This window comes from Protopterus annectens, chromosome 3.part0 (genome assembly GCF_019279795.1).
Source record: "Protopterus annectens isolate FY-2018-M chromosome 3.part0, PAN1.0, whole genome shotgun sequence".
Classification (NCBI taxonomy): domain Eukaryota; kingdom Metazoa; phylum Chordata; order Ceratodontiformes; family Protopteridae; genus Protopterus; species Protopterus annectens.
Genome location: NC_056731.1, coordinates 1527437287 through 1527458213, shown reverse-complemented (window position 1 = coordinate 1527458213; position 20927 = coordinate 1527437287). Strand labels below are relative to the sequence as shown.

The 20927-nt window shown below is 44.4% G+C and overlaps 1 protein-coding gene across 1 annotated transcript in view; it reads left to right on the top strand.

Moving 5' to 3' along the window:
• LPIN2 (lipin 2) overlaps positions 1–20927 on the top strand; it is a 1688564-nt gene that overhangs the window by 1035705 nt on the left and 631932 nt on the right. The window contains exon 12 of the mRNA XM_044065902.1: positions 6557–6702. Coding sequence (XP_043921837.1) covers positions 6557–6702 — 146 coding nt within the window. The remainder of the gene's footprint in view (positions 1–6556; positions 6703–20927) is intronic.

Sequence of the window (20927 nt, the reverse complement as noted above, 5' to 3'; positions counted from 1 at the left end):
AACCCTGATGATTTTAGTCCTTTCACTTCGGTAAACACACTTGGCTACGAGCCTCAATGAGGCATTTTCTGTAGTCCTATCTCGCCTTCATTCTTACACTTTCGTTCGGAGCCTAACCTCTGTTCCATCTCGGCAATTCTGTAGCTCAAAATCTTCTGGTTGGCTCGTGGCAAGGAGGTATCCCATAATGCACCACTAACATATCCCAGATCTTGTTTGGCGCTCGTTGAGCTCAGATGTGCTTCTTGGCCATGGCCAAGTGAAAATTTTTTTCTACTCCTTTTTTAATTTATTGCTTCCTAATTAACTGTATTCACTGATTTAGTAATTGTTCATAACCTGTGTCTGTTTTAGACATTTTGTCATGCCTTTAGTCCCAGAGTTCTTCAAGAGAGGAAGAACAAACTCATTTTGAAAGGCCTGTTAAAGCATTCTTTTGAGTATGAGTTAGCTTTGTCCTCCAGTTCTAAGTCACCATCTTCCAAAAAAGACAGTCAAATCCACTAAAAGTTGTTTCCCACTCACTCGGTGTCGTCGGAGCCACCAGACAAGATTGCCAAATTGACTACATCCTCTTCGGCTCCACTGGTTTTATTGCCGACAGGTTTCTGATGTGGAACAATCAGTTTCGGTTACAGGAGTTTCAGAACCGATAACTGAGTCTGCGTCACGGAGCCAGTCAGCTGAACTCCGCCCGGTCTCTCCGACACTCAGATCGCCTGTTTTTCAGCCGTCTAGGTCCTCCACTTTATCCTCCAAGGTCCTCTAGGAGCCTTTCTGATGAGGGCGTTGAGAGAGTGGTGTGCAGACTCCTCAAGACTTCGGCGCTGGCAAATTTTCTTTCAGCTCCATCCCAGTTGGCTCTGGATCCTAATGTGCCCATACACCCTGTCGATGTTCCTCCTGCAAGCCGCTCCGGCGCATCGGAGCCAGAGATGTCAGTGACACTTGCTATGGAAAGGTAGGTTCCAGCTACCTCAGTTGGTCTCTCAGTTCCGATATCCGCTCCGACTCCTTTGGTGCCGTCCGTGGAGTCTAGTGTCCTAAGCTCTCTGGTCTGCCCGAGGGGGACCCTTGGACCCAAACTTCGGTTCCCAGCCTACCTCTCGGTGCTTTGGCTCGAATGCGTTAGGACTCCACATCTGCCTCGGAGCCTATCTTCTCGGCACTGAGGACTGCCTCTGCACCTTCGGAGCGGGGGGCATTCTCGGAGCTGGGAGGGTTAGCTTTTGAGGTGATGTGTTCTGTCCATGTCTTCAGTTCCAACCAGGGGTACCAACACACTTCCCCCTAAAGCGCCAACTTCAGTCTCAGCGCCTTCTCTCATCCACTACACCAGAGACTCGCAGCCTCTGGAAACCTCCATGAGTGGTCCCCAGTCTTCCGAGGTCTCCCCAGAATATCCTTCTGAGGAGCCTTCTCTGAAGAAAACTTTTAAGAGGAAACATGTGGACTCCCTCGATGAGTCCATTACATCAGGCACTGATCTTGAGGAGTCAGAAGGGTCCCCCAAGTCGTCCCCTGATATCTCCTTCGCAGATATCCTTGAGATCCTGAAATAGAGAGGCGGCTGGCCCACCACCTCCCCTTCTGATGAGTCAGTGTACCTGAATTCTTTCGGGTCTCAACCCTTTGCCTCTTGGGGTTGTCCACCTTTTGACGAGCCACTGGATCTAGTGAGTCGAAAGGTGTGGGAATCTCCCGATACGGAGGAACCAGTTCCTAGAAGACCTAATAAATTCTTGTCAGCACCTCAGGACAAAGGTTTTCTCACTAAAGGCGTGCCAGTAGATGCCATGGTGGTGGCGGCAGCCACCAAAAAGGAACTTGCTCCACTGTCCATCCACCAAACAAGGAGTCTCGAACAATGGATAGGTACGGGAAGCTTATCTTTTCTTCAGCAGCTTTTACACTCAGATCGCTGAACTTACCTGTCTCACTTCACTAGGCTCCAGAGAGATCTCCTAAAAACTTGGGGAGACTACACGGTAACGTATCTGAAACAGTGTCTGATAAGTTTAACGCACAGATGTCTACCTTAAATTCTATCGTAAACTCCTCCATGCAGCTGATATCTTATGCAGTGGATGGAGCGAGTAGGGCAAGCAGGTTCAGGAGTTTCTCTTAGAAGACACTCCTGGATGCACTTGTGTAACTTTGCAGAGTTCTTTATGTCTACATTTACCAACGCCCCCTTTGATGGATCCCCGTTGTTTGGACCCACCAGGTGTGAACAGGAAGGGAAAACCCTGTCTGCCGTGGGAGTCCGTTTTTCTGTTTCTTCTAGACCCTATCCCAAAGGGCAGAAGGGTGGTAAAATGTGGTTCAAGAAGTCGCAGAGGTTTTTCCAGGATGCACAGGGTGATTCCTTCTCCAGAGGCAGAGGAGGTGGAAATAATGGTAGATGCCGCAGTAGAGGCAGGGGAGACCCGCAGAACAAGGGAGACCGTGATTCCTTTCGTGGTCGTCCCTACCAGTGCTCCTGAAAGGAGGCCCGACTGCACGTCTCTAGAGCCAGTTGGGGGATGTATATTCTTATACCCGGAAGTCTAGCACTATATCACTCAAGAGAAGTGGGTACTAAGGATAATTTACCAGAGGATACCGTATTCCTTTCTCTTTTCTCCCTCCTCGGATCAGATAAATCCCAGATGTTCCACCCAATCACAGGGATTCAGCAACTCTTGAAATCCAAAAGTTGCTCATAAAGAGAGTCATCCAACCCATCCCCGTAGACCAAGTAGGATTAGGGACTTACTCCAAATTTTTTTTGGTGCCAAAAAGAACAGGGGACATGAGACCCATCTTGGATCTCAACAAACTGAACGAATCTGTACAGAAGTCCAAGTTCCGAATGGCCACTTTACAGTCGATACTCCCATTAGGGAAAGACGTTTGGATGTGCTCCATAGATCTCCAAGATGTGTTCATTCCATTGTAGGGAAAGCTTTCTACATGGCCCACCTCATAAGTAAAGGGTATCTTATCCAGGGACAAGGAGGGCATAACATCCCTGTATTCTTCCCTTATAAGGCCCATTCTTGAGTACAACGCCCCATTCGGCATGTACCCCTCAAAGCACATGCAGCAGCAGGAGAGACCAAAGAGGTTCCTCACCAGGAGAATCCAAGGCCTCAAAAATCTACCATACACAGGCTAAAAGCCCTTTCCCTCTACTCCGCTTCATACGGCCTCTTCAGAGGTGACCTCCGTCTGGCATACAAGGAGATCACGGACCCCACCTTGATGGAACTGCTGCATATCTGCAAGTCGAGATCCACTCGAGTAACCCGCACACGTGGTCTCAACCTGGTCTGTGACATCAGTAGGACTTGTTGACGGGACAGATTTCTGTCCCAGAGACTTTCCCCTATCTATGGAATAGACTCCTTCTCCACATCAAGCAGAGTACCTCTTTACTCCTTTTTAAGTGTAACCTGGATAACTGGATGGGAAATAGAAAATACATCCCTAGGATTCCACCCGTATCCCTGCTTGACAGGGGGCATCGGGTGCTGATTTGTCTATGCATGGGCTAAACACTTGGCTAGGCTTATAAGGGCTTCAGGGCCAATAGCCTAGTAACTTCCTATGATCCTATGAACAAAAATAAGAAGTAGCAATTGCTAAACATTGATGTGTGTATATCAGTCAGAAGTATGCATTCAAAAGAACTGTCGTGCAGAAAAATATGAAGTAACTTCTTGTCAGAATGACTGCATTATCATTTTTGTCATGGAGTATCGGAGGCTTTGTGGATACAAACAAAAAGCAGAGTACTAAATTATATTAGGATGTGCAGGGTACAAATAGCAATGTTACACAAGACACATTTGATTCAAATGATGAGTTTGACAAAAAAGGACTTGAGTGGGTATACATCAGAGTACCAGGGACAAAGAAAAAAGGGGGAGATAATATTGGTTGCAAAGGATTACTACTATTAGAAGAAGAAAAATGATAAATTTGTGATAATATTTTTTATAAGCAGGGAGGATACTGTATTTGTTTACACTTTAACATGGTGTGTCCCGCTAAGGCATTTGTCTCCAAGAGAGACAGAGTTGTTGGTATTTGCTGACTAGAGGAAAAGGAGCCAGGGCACCAGGGAACTTCCCTTGTTCTTTGTGAGGTGGTCACTAGCCAAAGAGTACTTACTGGCATTCACAGAAACCAAGATAGTAGCTATGAGAGGTCATGAGCTCAAAAAGGAGAGAATCGAAAATGTTATTGTGAAGGAAAATTATTTGGAGGTGGATATCTTGGCATCAGGTGGTCTGGATGACTGTCTTGCAAGAAATGATAACTTTATGACAACCAGAGGAATCAGAAGTGGAGTGAGATGATAAACAAAATGTTTGGAGATGAGAAGACAGCAAGACCGATGGATGCTGTAAACAAAAGTATGGATAGAGAGGGGGCACTTCCTGCCAGAGGAGTTACTGGTGAGTGTGCTCTGTGTTGGAGTCCAGGGAGAATGAAGCAGAGAGAGAGAGAGAGATGGAAACAGAGAGACGAAGAGCAATGTTACCAGAGGAAAAGCTTACGCAGCAGCAGTAGCAGGTCAAAGTGAAAGACTGCAAAAAGAAGGGGATGCTAATACAGGGAAAACGGACTTGAGCTGTTGAAAGCTGGAGGAAAAGGCCATTGGTAAGGATAAAAACAAAGGATGAACAACAAATAAAATAGGTACTTTGTTTTAGACAATATTATTATGCCCTTAGGATTCAGTTTGTCTGACATTAGGGCATTAGTATACGTAGGAACTGAACCTTTCTGCAAAATAGCATTTAGGACATTTGCAGTAGCAGAAAAAGTTGTTACATTATTTATTTAATTTTTTTTGCACATTCATTATCACCTTGTCAGGGCTTTTTTGTTTTTTTTTTTTTTTTTTTTGTTTTTTTTGTTTTTTTTAACCAAAGCTTAAACATGCAGTTGAACAGGAAAACGTTAAAATTCAGAATGACTGAGATAGAAGAAAATAAGTAAAATTTTTTTAGTTTTAGAATGCACACAATATTAAAAAAGTTCTGGATGACAGAAAAATATTGACTTTAGTTGGGAGTTTTACGTAACTTTGAAAAACAGATCACAAATTGCAGCACATGCCTAATATGGTAATAAATGGAAGAAAAGGGAATGTTAATCAGGGATAGCCAAAAGCTGTTTTTTTTTTTTTTTTTGGGGGGGGGGGGGGGTGGATCACATTTAATCCGAGATTTTACAATAGGAAGGTGTGGAGAGTTTGGGCATTCCAGAAAAAAATGTAAACTGTGTTGTATGAAATGTGGAGCTGCGAAGCATTTTTGATCTGATTGTCCACTAATTGATGAAGAAATAAAAAGTGAGGAAAATGATGGTGGAGAACACGTTTTTTGTGTAAGAAAGAGTGTTGAGATTAATGAAAAGACAGGAGGGTGAGAAACTGCAAGGCTAATTTATGCAAAAAGATGCACTAGATGAAGTCTACATATTAATCAATGAAAAAGAAAAAGCATATGGAAATGGAAAACAGGTTTGGGATAGAAGAGGAGGTAGATGAGCGATCTGAATTAGAAAAAAAGATGGTCATATGAGGGGAAGGGGACGGAGAAAAAGGAGGCTGAAAGAAGGACTAAAAATGATATAACTCAAAAAGGGGAAAGGTTGATATAAGTATAGCATCACTGAATGTGAATAGCATGATTAATAGATGAGTGGTAGTGTTTGAATTGTATGAACAACTTGCAGTAGTGATTTGCTTGATATAAGATGTACAGATAAAAGGAACAGGGTAAAATTTCCAATGTAAAAAAGAAAGGTAGTATGGATTATAGGGGGGATACATACTCTGGTATTAAAGTATGAAAAAATGAGATCAAAATATTGCATGTAAAGATGGTGGTATCAGTGATTGCTTGTGTGTGATTTACGAAAGGGGCCAAAGGTGTTTAGAATAATGGTAGTATATGTGTAAACAAATGTAAACGAAAGAGAGAAAATGTTTTATGATAGTAAACATGTCCAATATAGTGTTGGGGACTTTAATTGTAATTTAAGAAAGGTGAAACAGAAAATAGCACCGGCTGTAAAAATGAGAGAGATGCTAAATGGTACATTAAGAATCTGTAATGAGAGAATATGTTTGAGGGGTTTACGTAAAACAGAGATTGATTAGATATTCTTTTCATAAGATGAGAGAAATAAAAGCTGGAATAATAGAAGCAGAGTTTTCAGATGAAAATGTAATAAAAGAAGTAAAAGGATTGCCAGGAAAAACTGCAATGTTGAATGTCTTAAAGAAAGGCAGTTGTGGGAAGATCATATGATAATGAAGTAATTTTATGGAAATCTTACCAAGTGGTGCATTTCTGTAGGAAGAAATGTTTTTTTAAAGTCTACTTAAAAGTAGGGAGGGCAGTGTAAGAAGAAAACATGACAATAAGCCAACACATTTTTAAAAAAAAGAATAAAGTGGACAAGTTTCTCAATTTTTAGGTAAGAAATTGAAATATATAATGAAAGAGAAATTAATGAAATGAAGATGAAAAAGGACAATTAAAATATAAACAAGGAGGTTATGGAGCTAGCTGAAAGGTATTTACAGAATATGTATGAAAAACTTATCGAGGGTGTATGGAAAGTAAAGATGATGAATCAGGAGGTAGTGGAAGAAATTGAAAAACGCGAGGAAGGAGTTAAAAAATGCTATGAAGGAAGGTAAAGAAGAATTTGTACCAGATCCATATGGATTATGGCACAGTTTTTAAAAGGAAATGTCATATAGTAAAAGGGATATTTTTTTTCAAATATTAAATTGATGGAGGAGGAGGTTATAAAAGACAAGATTTTAAGGGAGTTGTAAATGAGTATGAAAAAGGGTAAATGGAAGAAGTATAAAATTGGAGACCAGCTGCGTTGGGAAGCACAGACTGCAACGTATTTAAGGAGATTATTCAGGAAAAAAATGTATGTTATGAAAAACTGCATGAAAGGTGTATGGGGTTAGAGAAAAGCATAAATAAAATGTTAATGGTGGTTAAAGTAGTTGTTGAGTGCACGATAGCATTAGTCAAGGATAAATGTGAAATATTTTAAACAAGCAAAGTAAGAGAAAAACTAAGGATAAGTGAGGACATTTCATGAAAATTCCTGTGTCATTGATGGCGAATGCATGGGTAGGAGAAAAGATAAGACAGGGAAGAGGGGTAAAGCAGGGGTGTCCATTGAGCATGTGGTTAGTTGTGATGGTAATGAATGTAATTATTCATAAATGGTTGATCAGGGTTGGAGAATGGTAGATGGGAAGGAAAGAATCAAGCCACCATTAATGTTAACTTATGCAGATTATTCGGATTTAGCAGCAAATAACTAACATTGGATTACAGTTCAGTAAAAAGTAGAGGGTTTTGGAGAAGTGGTACGGATAGCAGAATTTATTTTGCTAGAAGTGAGATTGATGAGCTGGGACTTGTGCTTGGATAGTATCAAACAGTAATTGAACAATGGAGAGAAGTTCTAAAAGAAATGTGAAACGTTGACAGATTGGTGGAGGGTGATTCAGTTGTTTAGGAAAAAAAGTTTATATATGTTAGTGCATACATTTTAGGAAAGTTAGCATATTTAAGCAGTGCATATGTTTCCAAGTTGCATGGAAAATAAATTGGAGGACAAAGTTGTTTCCAGTCAAGATGGATATTTTATAATGTAAAAGAAAGAAAAAAAGACTTTAATTTAATTTGTTTTTTTTTTTTTGTTTTTGTTTTTTTTTGTTTTTGTTTTTGTTTTTTTAAGACAGTAAATTTGTTTTGGGTGTTAAGTGTCTGAAAAAAGACAGTGGTTGAAAATGTGTTTAAAAAGTGTTAAGACATGGATGAGCGGGGGTCAGAAAAGGAAAAGAGAAACAATTTTTGGAAGAGGAGGAATATGAAAACAAACTAAAGACACACAAAATTGATATAAATGAAGTAGAAATGGAAAGGAAAGAATGGTATAAAAATAGTGAAGTTAGAGCTATTATATTAGTCCTTGGGGAAGTAGGGTGTGAATACAAGAAAGGAATAAGGAAAAGGCAAAAAAGATTTGAATCATTTTTTGAAGCCAATGATTTTATGTGGCATTCATTGATGGACAGACTAGTGAAAGTAACTTGAAGTATAGAAGAAAAGAGTGTTTAATAGCTGTGCTATTGAAGAGATCTTGTGACATTGTTTTGAAGATTGTAAAAAAAAATGAAGGTTTTAATATGTTTGACTGGAAAGTATTTAAAAATATTGATATGGCCATGGTACTGTATGGTAAATAGTGTTGGAATGAAAATTTTGAAAAATAGGGTAAAATCATATTTATTGCCATTTGGTTATGAAAATGTTGATATGAAGAATTGCTGTATAACAAAAGAAAAGATGAAATATAATGAAATATGATATAAAAGTTATTGTGGAAGAGATGGAGAATGCAAATGTTCAATATATTTAGGAAAGTGAATATATATTAAGTGTCTTATAAAAATGTATAAAGTGTGATATAAAATATAAATCGTATAAGAAACTTGGAAAAGTGTTAAAGTAAAGCAACCCTTGCCTTCTTTTAGTAAGTGCCTTTGGATTTTTTTGCATCTGCCTGAGCTACCAAAAATTTTTGCACACAGGGCCCTGGTTTACTGTCTTATCCGAAGGGTGGTATGTTCGAGTGTGCATTGCCCCCATATGTTGCACTGCAGTATCAGTATTGACTGCCTGGTATGGAAACAGAAACCTACATCTTTCTTGTATTCCAACATCAGAGCCGTGTGTTCTACCTGTTAAGTTACTGAGACTAAACTGACATGTATTTATATTCCACCTAAAGCTACTATTATGGAGCTTAGGAGAATGTTGGGAGAAGTACTGTGCTTTCATCAGTGAACATTATTTGTGGGTGGGGATATTGAATCTAATTTGCAATGGTGAGGATATATCGGTGGGAGCTAGAAGGGAAGATGGGAAAATATAATGGAACTGGGTAGCTATGAAGAAATATATGAGAATATTTGGAATGGCACAGAATTTACAGACTGTTCTGCATGGCACAATAACCAGGCTAGATTGGATTGCATTTCATAGGAGCATGGATATTTAATTGAAAGCTTTGAAACACATCCAGTGGCTGTTTTATATCATGCACCAGTAAAGGCTAAGGTAAAGATGCAGGGTAGTGAAGTAAAATGAGACGCTAGTGCTTTACTACATATCTGTTTAAAAAAGAATTTAAGGAATGGATAGTGGAAATTAAGAGTTAAGGAAGATAGTTCTTCAGAAGTGATGGCTGGGGAGTGGGATAGAAAGAAAAATGAATTTTAAAAAATATGGTAGAAATAAGAGAAAAAATTGATATAGGAAAGAAGTGATCGGACTTGTATTCAGAGGTTGTGACAGTATTGCACAGAAAGGGGGGGGTCTCACAGAAGAGGAGGAGTAACAGTTGCTGAGTGCTAAAGGAAAACTAAGGCAGTATTTGAATACTACATGAAATTAGAAAGGTTGCTGTTAAGATAGTATTTTTAATAACAGCTCCTGAGCATAAAAACTCATAGTACAACAACTTAGGCAGTAGAAAGGGTTGATGTTATGTAGTCCAATCTTGCCTACATTCTTACCCATGGGTTCGGAGCCGAACCTCGGCTCCGACTCGGCCTTACTCTAGCTCGAAATCTTCAATTGGCTTGTGGCTAAGAGGTATCCCATGGTGCAATGCGCCTATTCCCCAGATCTCGTTTGCCACTCGTACAGCTCAGACGTGGTCTCACTCTTGGCTGTGGCTAAGTACAAATTTACTATATTTTGTTCAATTTAGTAGCTCCAAAAGCTATTTTAATAGCTAGTGTGTGTGTATTGTTACTTTTAGCAGTTTAGTGTTTCTTCTGGTATCCTGCTTTACTTGGCATTTATGGGCTAGGCCCGTTTTAGTTAGAGGACCTAGTCCTCCCCTGTTTTTTCCTGTGTTTTTTTTTTCTGTTTACAAGTTTAATCCCCCTTGGCAGCGTTATTTTTGTGGTGTGACTGTTGGTTGTTCCCCTGTTGTTTTTTTCCTGGGCTAGGCCAGTTTAACTTAGAGAACCTAGTCCTCCCTGTGGTTATCTCACAGTCTCTAGACCATTTGAGTTAGAGGCTAGTTTCCCACGCTTCTTGTTTCTGTGGTGAAGGTGCCCCTACTGTTTTCCCCTGTGTGTGTTCTTGTCTCAACATGTCCAAGGAGTCTAAAGAGCACAGGCCTTCGGGCTTCAAAAAGTGCAAGTGTAACAACAAAATGTCTCTGACAGATGGGCATTCTGTATGTGTGTATTGCTTGGGGGCTATTCATTTACAGGAATCCTGCTTGTTCTGTCACGCTTTTAACCCCCGCATGCTGCAAGAGAGGAAGAACAAGCTGATTTTGAGAAGATTGCTGAAACCATCTTTTGAAGAGGATTTGGAGAGATCCTCCAGTTCAAAGTCTTCTCCTAAATCAGATAGAAAGTCATCTAAAAAGTGCTCTCTGGCTCCATCAGTCTCCTTGGAGCCACCAGAGAAAATTAAGACAACTATAGCTTCTTCAGCTCCACTGCCTTCGGAGCCGATAGAAGACAGTGTTTCTATGATGTCTATTTCGGCTCCAGGTTTATTGGACCCGAGTTCAGACGTGTCAGTTCGGAGCCGGTCTCCAGTTTTTCGATTGGTCTCCCCTACTTGTAGGTCTCCCTCTATAGGGAGATCCAGATCCCCGACCATGTCCTCTAGATCCTCCACGACACTTTCCGATGTCGATAGAGTGGTGAAGAAACTGCTTCAGTCATAGGTGCTGGCTAAATTGCTTTCGGCTCCCACCCAGTCGGCTCTGGAGACCGTCCCCCCTTCATCTTTGGTTTTTCCTCTTCCAGACCTTTCTTCGGAGCCAGAGCTGTCGGTTCCGTCTGATGCCTCGAGATCGGCTCCAGTTGCCCCTTCTGGCACCTTGACTCCAATCTCAGCTCCGACCCCGTCTGCGCCGTTCATGGAGTCCAAGGTCCACAGCACTCCATTTGGAGCCGAAAGGGAAGTATCGGGTCGATCTTCTTCGGCTCTGTGCTTTCCTCTCGGCGCTTCAGCCCGGGTGAGCGTGGACCCGACATCGGCTTCGGACCTTATTTCCTCGGCTCCCAGGTTGTCTTCTGCGGTTAGTCGACCTTCTGACCCGGGGGGGATCACCCTTCGATGTCATGAGTGTGCTGGCCAGGTCATCAGCTGCACCCATGCTACCGACACTCTTCCCCGTCCAGCACCGAAGTCAGTATCAGATCACCCTCTAACTAGGGACAGCAGAGACCTAAGGCCTCAGGATATCTCCATGAGTGGTCCCCAGCTTTCTGAAGCCTTCCCGGGTTTTTAACCTGAGGAGCCACCCAGAAAGAGAGTGTGCAAGAGGAAGCACATTGACTCTCAAGATGAGTCAGAGGGGGTACCCTAAGTTATCTTCTGACGATATCTCTTTTTCAGATATCGTGGAAATACTGAGACAGAGAGGCAACTGGCCATCTAAAACCCCTTCTGAGGAGGGCTCTGTGTTCCTGAAGGCCTTTGGTTCCCAGCCCTCCACCTCCTGGGTTTCTCCCCCATTCGAACTCCTGGACCTTGTTTGTCGAAAGGTGTGGGAATCTCCGGACACTGTGGAACCGGTCCCTAGGAGACCCAACAAGTTTTTGTCCTCTCCTCCTGATAGTGAATTTCTTTCAGAAGGCATTCCAGTAGATGTCATGGTGGTGGCAGCAGCCACCAAGAAGGAAATTGCAGAAACTTCATCTACCGTCCATCCCCCTAACAAGGAGTCCAGGGCTATGGACAGGTATGGGACGCGTGTGATGTGAAGTTGTTCAATCTCGCCATTTGTTCTTACACGTTGGTTCGGAGCCGATCCATCTGCTCCAAGTCGGCTGCTTTCCAATTGCTAGATCTCTTAGAAGCTCGAGACACAGTCCCTATCCCATGATGCTCTGCTGCCAAACCCCAAATCTAGTTTGCCGCTGCAACGGATCACACGATATTCTGAAGAAGCTCGGGCCAATATTCTTTTTATTATATATTTGCATATTTAGACTTCTAATATCTATCAGGGATCTGATATTTAGTGAGTCTTCACATTTTCCTTCCTTTTTGGTGGTTTAGAGTAGGTAATCTAAGCTGGTATTTTGTTTTTTTAGTTCTGAGTGGTTTGCTTCTAGGCCTTTAGCCTTCTTGATTTACTCTACTTGACAGGGCTCTGTCAAATTTAATACCCTATCCCCTTATATTCTGTATTGAGCGTTTGTTTTTTCTTTTTATAATTATTGCAGTTCAGGGATCTAAACTTTTAAGCTGTTTTTGTGGTGTTATTGGGACAATTTTTCATAATGTCAGAGAAGCAAAAATCTGGTTTTAAAAAGTGTGACTGTGGACAAAAGATGTCCATCATGAATAATCATAGTTCTTGTGTTTATTGTTTGGGTCCACTACATTTACAGGAGGATTGCTCTATTTGCCATTCCTTCAGTGGCAGGGTGTTAGAGAGGAGAAGGAAATTGGTAGATAGAGGACTGTTGAAATCGGACTGACCAGACCTCCAAGTCATCGAAGTCATCTAAGGTGTCTTCAGAGCACAAATCTTCGGCTCCGAGCACCTCTGGCAAGACTCGGTTGCCGGCTCCACAGCCTTCGGAGCCGTGCACTGAGATCTTACCTCGGAGCCAAGTCATTGTGTTGGAACCAGTGTCAGAAGTTTTGAAATATCAGATCCTTAAGTCAGTGGCTTCTTCGGCTCCTTTGACCCGTTCTTCCAGTGCCCTTTCTGACATTGATGTGGACCGAGTGGTACAGAGACTTTTGGTGAACCTGGCCCTGGCCAAATTACTTGCAGCTTCGAAGTCTACGACCCCTCCTTCCACGAGTTCTGCTCCTCCTCCTCCGAGGTCAGTTGAGCCTTCGGAGCCGGAAAGAGAGAATCCGATAGTGGTGGAACCATCGGAGCAGAGGCCTGTTCCAGTGCTCTCGGCTCCTTTGACCTTGACTTCTTCGGTTCCGATCAGAGTCTTGGAGCTGACGCTCTCTCTCACCGGTTCCGGGGGGGGGGGTCAAACCAACGCTTCAGTTCTGACTCTCCCTCTCGGGGCTTCAGTGCATATGAGCTCGGTTCTGTCATCTGGTTCGGAGCCCATGGTCTTGGCCCCTGGGAGGCTGCCATCTTCTTTGGAATCGGCGGACTCTTCGGGTTGGGAAACCGGTGCCTTCGATGCCATGAGGAAGGTCATGTCTGCTAAGACCCTCACTTCTTCGGTTCCTTCCTCTTCCTCCCCTAAAGGGCCGCGCTCTATCTCTACACCGCAGGTTCCCACTAAGCATCGAGACCCAGAGTCTCAGGTAACCCCCATTGGGTGACCCCTGTTTGACTGAGACTTCACCAGACACACCCCCACTGATGAAGTTCCCAGGAAAAGACTGTGTAAGAGGAGGCATTTAGATTCCCCTCAGGAATCCTTAACATCAGACACCGACTTGGAGGAATCAGAAGGGTCCCCACAGTCCTCCTCTGAGGGATGTCTCTTTTGCAGACATCCTTGAAATACTAAGAGGGGTAAGGCAGCCCCTTACTCCTACTGAGGATGAGTCGGTGCTCCTGAAGGCTTTTGGGTCTCAGCCCTCCACCTCCTGGGTTACTCCTCCTTTCGATGAATTAATGGACTCGATCACTCGAAAGGCGTGAGAGTCTCCTGATTCTATGGAACCGGTCCCTCGGAGGCCCAATAAATTTATCACCTGCCCTCAGGATAAGTCCTTTTTCACAAAAGGGGTTCCTGTTGATGCCATGGTGGTGGTGGCCACCAAGAAAGAGATGTCAGACATCTCTTCCTCTGTCCATCCTCCTAATAGAGATTCCAGGACGATGGACAGATATGGGAAACGCATCTTTAGATGTTAAGTTGTCTATCTCGCCTTCATTCTTGCTGGTTGGGTTCGGAGCCGATCCTCTGCTCCGACTCGACCATCTTCAAAAGCTCGAGAGCTGCATACTGGCTCGAGGCCACCCCATATCCCATGATGCCTGGCACTAGATACCCAGATCTTGTTTGCCGCTTCTGCTGCGAGGTTGCCTACTGGCTTAGGTCATATATTTTCATTATTTAATCATTTTTTGATCAATATTGATAGCTCGTTAGTGTAGATTGTTTAGACTAGTTAATTGTTAGATATATAAATACTTGTAGTTTTCTTTTTCAAACTTCCCCTATCAGTTATATAGTTTTCCCCTCCCCCCCTCTCTCTCTCTTTTCTGAAGTAGCCATTTAAGTTAGAGGCTAACCTATATTTCTTTAAAAAAAAAAATATATATATATATATATATATATATATATATATATATATATATATATATATCATAGTATTTACTTAGCTTAGTTTTCTTATAGTTGTTAGACTATTGTGTGTATCCTTCACTGTTTTTGGGTGTGGTAAGTTTGTATGTACTTTTTTATAGTTACTATAGTTACCTGCTTCGGCGCAGGTGAGCTCAGCTCCTACATCGGATTCGGAGCCGTCCCCCTCGGTGCAGAGAGGGATTCCGGTCTCTTCAGAACTGGAGCCTTCTCGGCATCCGAGCAGGGATGCCTTTGAGGTCATGAGGAGCGTGCTGGCTCCTGAGTCAGCTCCACGGTCGTCCCCACTGGCTCCTCCCACTATGGTGCCTACGTCTGCCTCTGTCCCTCCTCCAGACCCCAACTGTGGGGAACCAACGCTCCAGGGCGCACCCCCTTGGGTGTATCTTCCTCTTCCGAGGTCTCCCCTGATCATTCAGAGGAGCCACCTCGTAAGAGGGAAATGCAAGAGGAAGCATGTTGACTCCCCTGAGTCTGTCACGTTAGATACCGATTTGGAGGATTCGGAAGGGTCCTCGAGATCCCCCTCTGAAGATGTATCCTTTTCAGACATCCTTGAGATGCTTAGGCAGAGGGGGAACCTGGACTACCCTAAGCCCGTCCGTGGATGAGTCTGTATTCCTGGACTCGTTTGGTTCCCGACCTTCCACCTCCTGGGTGTCTCCGCCTTTCGACCCACTCATGTCCGTGGTGGCTCGGAAGGAGTCGTCAGCTCCAGACACAATGGAACCCACCCCCAGAAGACACGCTAAATTCATAACGGCACCACAAGATAAACAGTTTTTGACCAAAGGTGTCCCGGTTGATGCCATGGTGGCAGCGGCAGCCATGAAGAAGGAGTTGGCTGAAACTTCATCTGTCCATCCCCCTAACAAGGAGTCCAGGGCGATGGACAGATATGGGAAGCGGATGTTTTCTTCAGCGACTTTTTCTATGAGGTCTCTGAATTACTTGTGCCACTTTACCCGCCTTCAAAGGAATCTCCTTAAGGAGCTCGGAGATACCCTCCAAGATCCATCAGCTGAGGGGGCCCGGGCTAAGACAGCCTCCCAGCTGGCGACTCTTAATTCAGTGGTGAACTCCTCCATGAGGCTCATTTCTTATGCAGCTGATGGTGCGAGTAGAGCCACAGGCACAGGTGTTGCTCTAAGGAGACACGCTTGGATGCGACTATGTAACTTTCCGGAACCTTTCAGACCGTCTTTCACCAACACCCCCTTTGATGGTTCCTCTCTTTTTGGATCACAGTTGAAGGACACCCTTACCAGGTGTGAACAGGAAGGCAAGACTCTCTCTGCCATGGGAGTCCGTTTTTCCAATCCTTCCAGATCATATCCCAAAGGTCAGAAGAACGGAAAGATGTGGTTCCGGAAATCTCAGGGAGCCTTGCCGGACACACCTGGTGAGTTCCCATCCAGGGGCAGAGGAGAGAACAATAATAGATGCCGCCCTCATGGCAGAGGGGGTCCGCAAAACCAGGGCAGCAGAGAATCCTTCTCTGAGACACCCTCCCACCATCCCTGAAGGTTTGCCCGACTGCTCACCTCCGGAGGCAGTCGGGGAAAGATTATCACTGTACCCAAGAGCCTGGCAAGACATATAACACAAGACAAATGGGTACGGTCGGTTATATCCGGAGGCTACAGAATACCCTTCATCATTCGCACTCCCGTAAAGTCATACAAGTCCCTTCCAGATGTTCCACCCAGTCTAAGGGACCAAGCAATATAAGAAATTTCAGAACTGCTAAGAAAAAGAGCCATCCAGCAAGTCCCAGGAGACAAGCAAGGATCCGGAATTTACTCATGTTACTTTTTGGTACCAAAGAAGACGGGACTGGAGACCCATTCTGGAAATCAGGAGACTGAACAGGTCTGTACAAAGAACCAAGTTTTGGATGGTCATGCTACAGTTCATTATGCCCTTTCTGGATGTGCTCTATAGATCTTCAGGACGCATACTACCACGTCAAAATGGACAGACACTCCAGAAGATTCCTCCGCTTCCGGCTTGGAGCCAGCCATTACCAGTTCAGAGCTCTGCCCTTTGGTCTCACCACAGCCCCCCGGGTGTTCACCAAATGCATGGCAGTAGTTACCGCTCACCTGAGATGGCAAGGATTCCAGGTGTTTCCATATCTAGACGACTGGCTCCTTACTGCTACCACCAAGCATCACCTTCTGCGAGCCAGAGACTTCACTATCGACACTTGCTCCAGACTAGGTATCTCAATAAATTTCAAAAAGTCTGCATTGTCTCCCTGTCAGTGTATCACCTTTATAGGCGCAAATTTAAATACAAAAGACATGTCAGCGAGCCTTCCATCAGACAAAGGGTATTAGTGGTTCGTCAACATGTACAGGTCTTATTAGCATGCAAGAGAATTCAAGCCAGGTTCGTCCTCCAAACTCTAGGTCTCATGGCAGCAGCCATCATACTTGTTCCTCTAGCTCGTTTTCACATGAGGATCCTCCAGTGGCTGCTTTTCACCCAATGGTCCTTCCAGCAGCTTCCCATGTCTCACATGATTATGATCACAGAAGCATGCAAAAAGTACCTTGCATGGTGGATGGTCTCCACATCAGTACACCTAGGCAGACCATTTGTACTCCCCCCCCCCCCAGTTGCTACGGTTACCATGGATGCTTCCCTGATCGGGTGGGGGGGCATTATCAGGGCAGGACAGTCCAAGGCACCTGGCAACCTCATGAGTACCACCTGCATATAAACGTCTTGGAGATGAGGGCCGTGCTTCTAGTGTTCAAGCTCTACAGGACTCTTCCTACCTGGACCATTGCAATTCAAACAAACAATATGTCAGTAGTGTGGTACATCAACAAGCAGGGCGGAACCAAGTCCTACCCCCTATGTCGAGAAGCACTCAGACTCTGGCAGTGGGCGATCTCTTCCCAACGGTTTCTGATCGCAACGCACATCATTGGGAAGTCCAACGTCGTAGCAGACAGACGGAACAGAGCAATTCTCATGCCTCACGAGTGGTCTCCGAATCAAATAGTTGCAGACCAGATATTCCGCAAATGGGGCCAGCCTTGCTGCAACCTTTTTGCCACCCGCTTCAACAGCAAATGCAACAAATGCTTTTCTCTCCTTCCACTTCCCGGACATTCCCCCAGAGACGCTCTAGTCCACGATTGGCCTCAGGGACTTCTTTATGCATTCCCTCCGTTTCCCCTTATTCCAAAACTGATACAGAAAGCTACCATTTTGGGCTGTAAAATGATCCTCATTGATCCTTACTGGCCTCGACAAATATGGTTCCCGTTCCTGCATCATCATCTTCTAGAGCAGCCTAGGACTCTGGACCCAGTTCCAGACCTTCTGATCCATCAATCGGGAGGGCTGCACTAGTCCCTGCAATCTCTCCAGCTCACTGCTTGGTTGCTCCACTTCCAACCTTAGCCAGGCTTCCAGATATCTCCCCGTCTGTGTGGGAAATTATTTTATCATCGCACAAGTCTACCACTAGAAAAACTTACACTAGTAAGTGGAAATGTTTTTCTTTCTGGGCAGAGACGGAGTATAGACCCCTTTTCAGCCCCTATACACTACATTTTGGATTTTCTTGCAGAACTCTTCCATTCTGGGTCCGCTTCCGCTACAATTAGAGTTCAGTTAGCTGCAATTTCAAATTTTCACATTGGTCTGTAGAGAGATGTCATGTCGCACAAGCTGTGTAAAGCCTTTCTCAAAGGTACCTCTCTGCTCAGGCCTCCAGTGAGAGATCCCCCACCTCCATGGGATCTAAATTTGATTTTAGCTTATCTAATATTGCCTCCCTTCGAACCTGCAGCTTCTTGTTCCCTGAAGTTTTTATCATGGAAAACTCTCTTTCTGGTAGCCATTACTTCAGCCAGAAGAGTTTCGGAACTGCAGGCTCTTAGTTCCCATCCTCCGTACCTAGTGTTCCACAATGATAGGGTTGCTCTCAGGACGAATCCTTCCTTTCTTCCTAAGGTCTCTTCAGAAACTAACTTGAGTCAGTCCATAGACCTCCCTGTGTTTTTTCCCAACCACTCCAACAGGGCAGAATATAAATTGCATAAGTTAGATGTTCACAGGCAACTACGCTTTTATTTACATCGAACTAAGGACATCAGAAAATCAGATCAACTTTTCCTTTCTTATGCTGAGGGTAAACGAGGTCTTCCAGTCTCAAAAGTAACCTTGTCCAGGTGGTTGACTTCTGTCATCACATTTGTCTATCAACCGAGGAATAAAGAATTGCCTGTTAAACCAAAAGGTCACTCCACCAGAGCTTTAGCCACTTCTGTGGCCTTTCAGGCTAGGTTGCTCATGGAATCTATTTGTGCTGCGGCTACGTGGGCCAACCCACATACTTTCATTTTGCATTATAAGTTGGATTTGGTTTCCAGGAACAGAGCTGATTTTGGTTCCACTGTTCTGAAGAGTTTGTTCTGATGAGCCACCCAGGTTTTTAGGTGCTAGGGACGCTGTCCCAACCAGCAAGAATGAAGGCGAGATAGACAACTTAACATAAAGAAGTTATGTACCTACCATAACATTCCATGTTAGTTGTCTTCTTCTCGCCTTCTTTCTTGAGTCCCACCCTCCATCCCCCTATCCTTATAGTCCGAGAAGAGTTCTTTGTAGTGTTTTGTTCGCTGCCGGAGTTTTCTCTGGGTATTCCCTTCTGTCTAGTAGCCTCTCTGGAGGTTTTATATTTTTCAGGATAGGATCCTTTCCTTTATTATGTCTGCAGTTAGTCTTACCAAACGAGAACTGGGTATCTAGCGCCAGGCATCATGGGATATGGGGTGGCCTCGAGCCAGTATGCAGCTCTCGAGCTTTTGAAGATGGCTGAGTCAGAGCCGAGGATCGGCTCCGAACCCAACCAGCAAGAAAGAAGGCGAGAAGAAGACAACTAACATGGAACGTTATGGTAGGTACATAACTTCTTTTTCTGCAACATTTGCAATGAGATCACTTAACTATTTAACCCATTTTACCCATCCTCAATGAGATCTCCTAAAATAGCTTGGAGATGCTCTACAGGGCAACACAGGTGATGCCGTCTCCCAGAAAGTGATGGCACAGCTTAACACCCTTAATTCCATTGTAAACTCGTCCCATGAGGCTCATTTCTTATGCAACCGAGGGATCGAGCCGGGCAGTGGGTTCAGCGATAGCTCTGCGGAGACCATCCTGGATGCGCTTATGCTCTTTTGCGGAAACCTTCGTGTTCCTTTGTGAATACCTAATTTGATGGCTCTTCCTTGTTTGGGCCCAAAGTCAAGGAGACACTCATTAGGTGTGAGCAGGAAGGAAAGACTCTATCTGCCGTAGGATTCCGTTTTCCCACCCCCACTAGACCATACCCCAAAGGGCAGAGAGGTGGAAAAATGTGGTTCTGAAAGTCCCAAGGAGCTTTCCAGAACACACGTAGTGAAACCCCCTCCAGGGACAGAGGAGGGGGGTATAATGGTAGACGCCGCCCAGGTGGCAGAGGGGATCCGCAGAACCAGGGCGACAGGGAGCAGTTCCCTGGCAAACCCTATCAGCGCTCCTGAGAGGAGGCCCGACCGTCCTACTCTGGAGGCAGTCAGGGGTCGCTTAGCTTTATACCCAGATGCCTGGCTAGGAATTGCATCAGATTCCTGGGTAAAAAGCATAATCACCAGAGGCTACATCATTCTCTTTTCAGAATTTCCTTCCATTCGAACAAGAATCCCAGATGTTCCACCCAGTCTACGGAGTCTAGCAACCGTAGAAATTCAGAGGCTGCTGGAAAAAAGTCATCCAGTCAGTCCCGGTGGACCAAATACGATCCGGAACTTACTCAAGGTTCTTTTTAGTTCCAAAGAAAACATGGGACTGGAGGCCCATTTTAGACCTCGGCAATCTCAACTCCTTTGTCAAAAAGGAAAAGTTTCGGATGGTCATGCTTCAGGCGATAGTCCCGTTTCTCGAAACAAGCGATTGGATGTACTCAATAGATCTCAAGGATGCATACTACCACATAAAAATGGCCAGGTCATCCAGAGATCACTTGCGCTTCTGGCTGGAGGCCAGTCACTACCAATTCTGAGCTCTGCCCTTTGGTCTCCCCACAGCCCCCAGAGTGTTCACCAAATGCATTGCAGTTGTCACGGCTCACCTGAGACGTTTAGGATTCCAGGTGTTTCCATATCTTGACAGCTGGCTCCTCACCACCACTACCACTCATCAACTGATTCACGCCAGGGATTACACTATCAGCCTGTGCTCCCAGTTGGGCATAACCATATATTTAGAAAAATCTGCTTTATCGCCGTCGCAGTATATTTCCTTTATAGGAGCAGATCTAGACACCACCACCGCCCTGGTCAGATTGCCTCAGGAATGAGTAATCTGTTTACGAAACCAAGTATCCCTTTTGTTGATGGAAAAGAAAGTCCCTGCATTCCAAGTTCTGAAGCTGTTAGGCACCATGGCAGTGACTCTCATAGCGGTTCCTCTGGGGTGCATGCACATGAGGATACTCCAATGGTTACTCTTCACACAGTAGTCTTATCAACAACTTCCAATG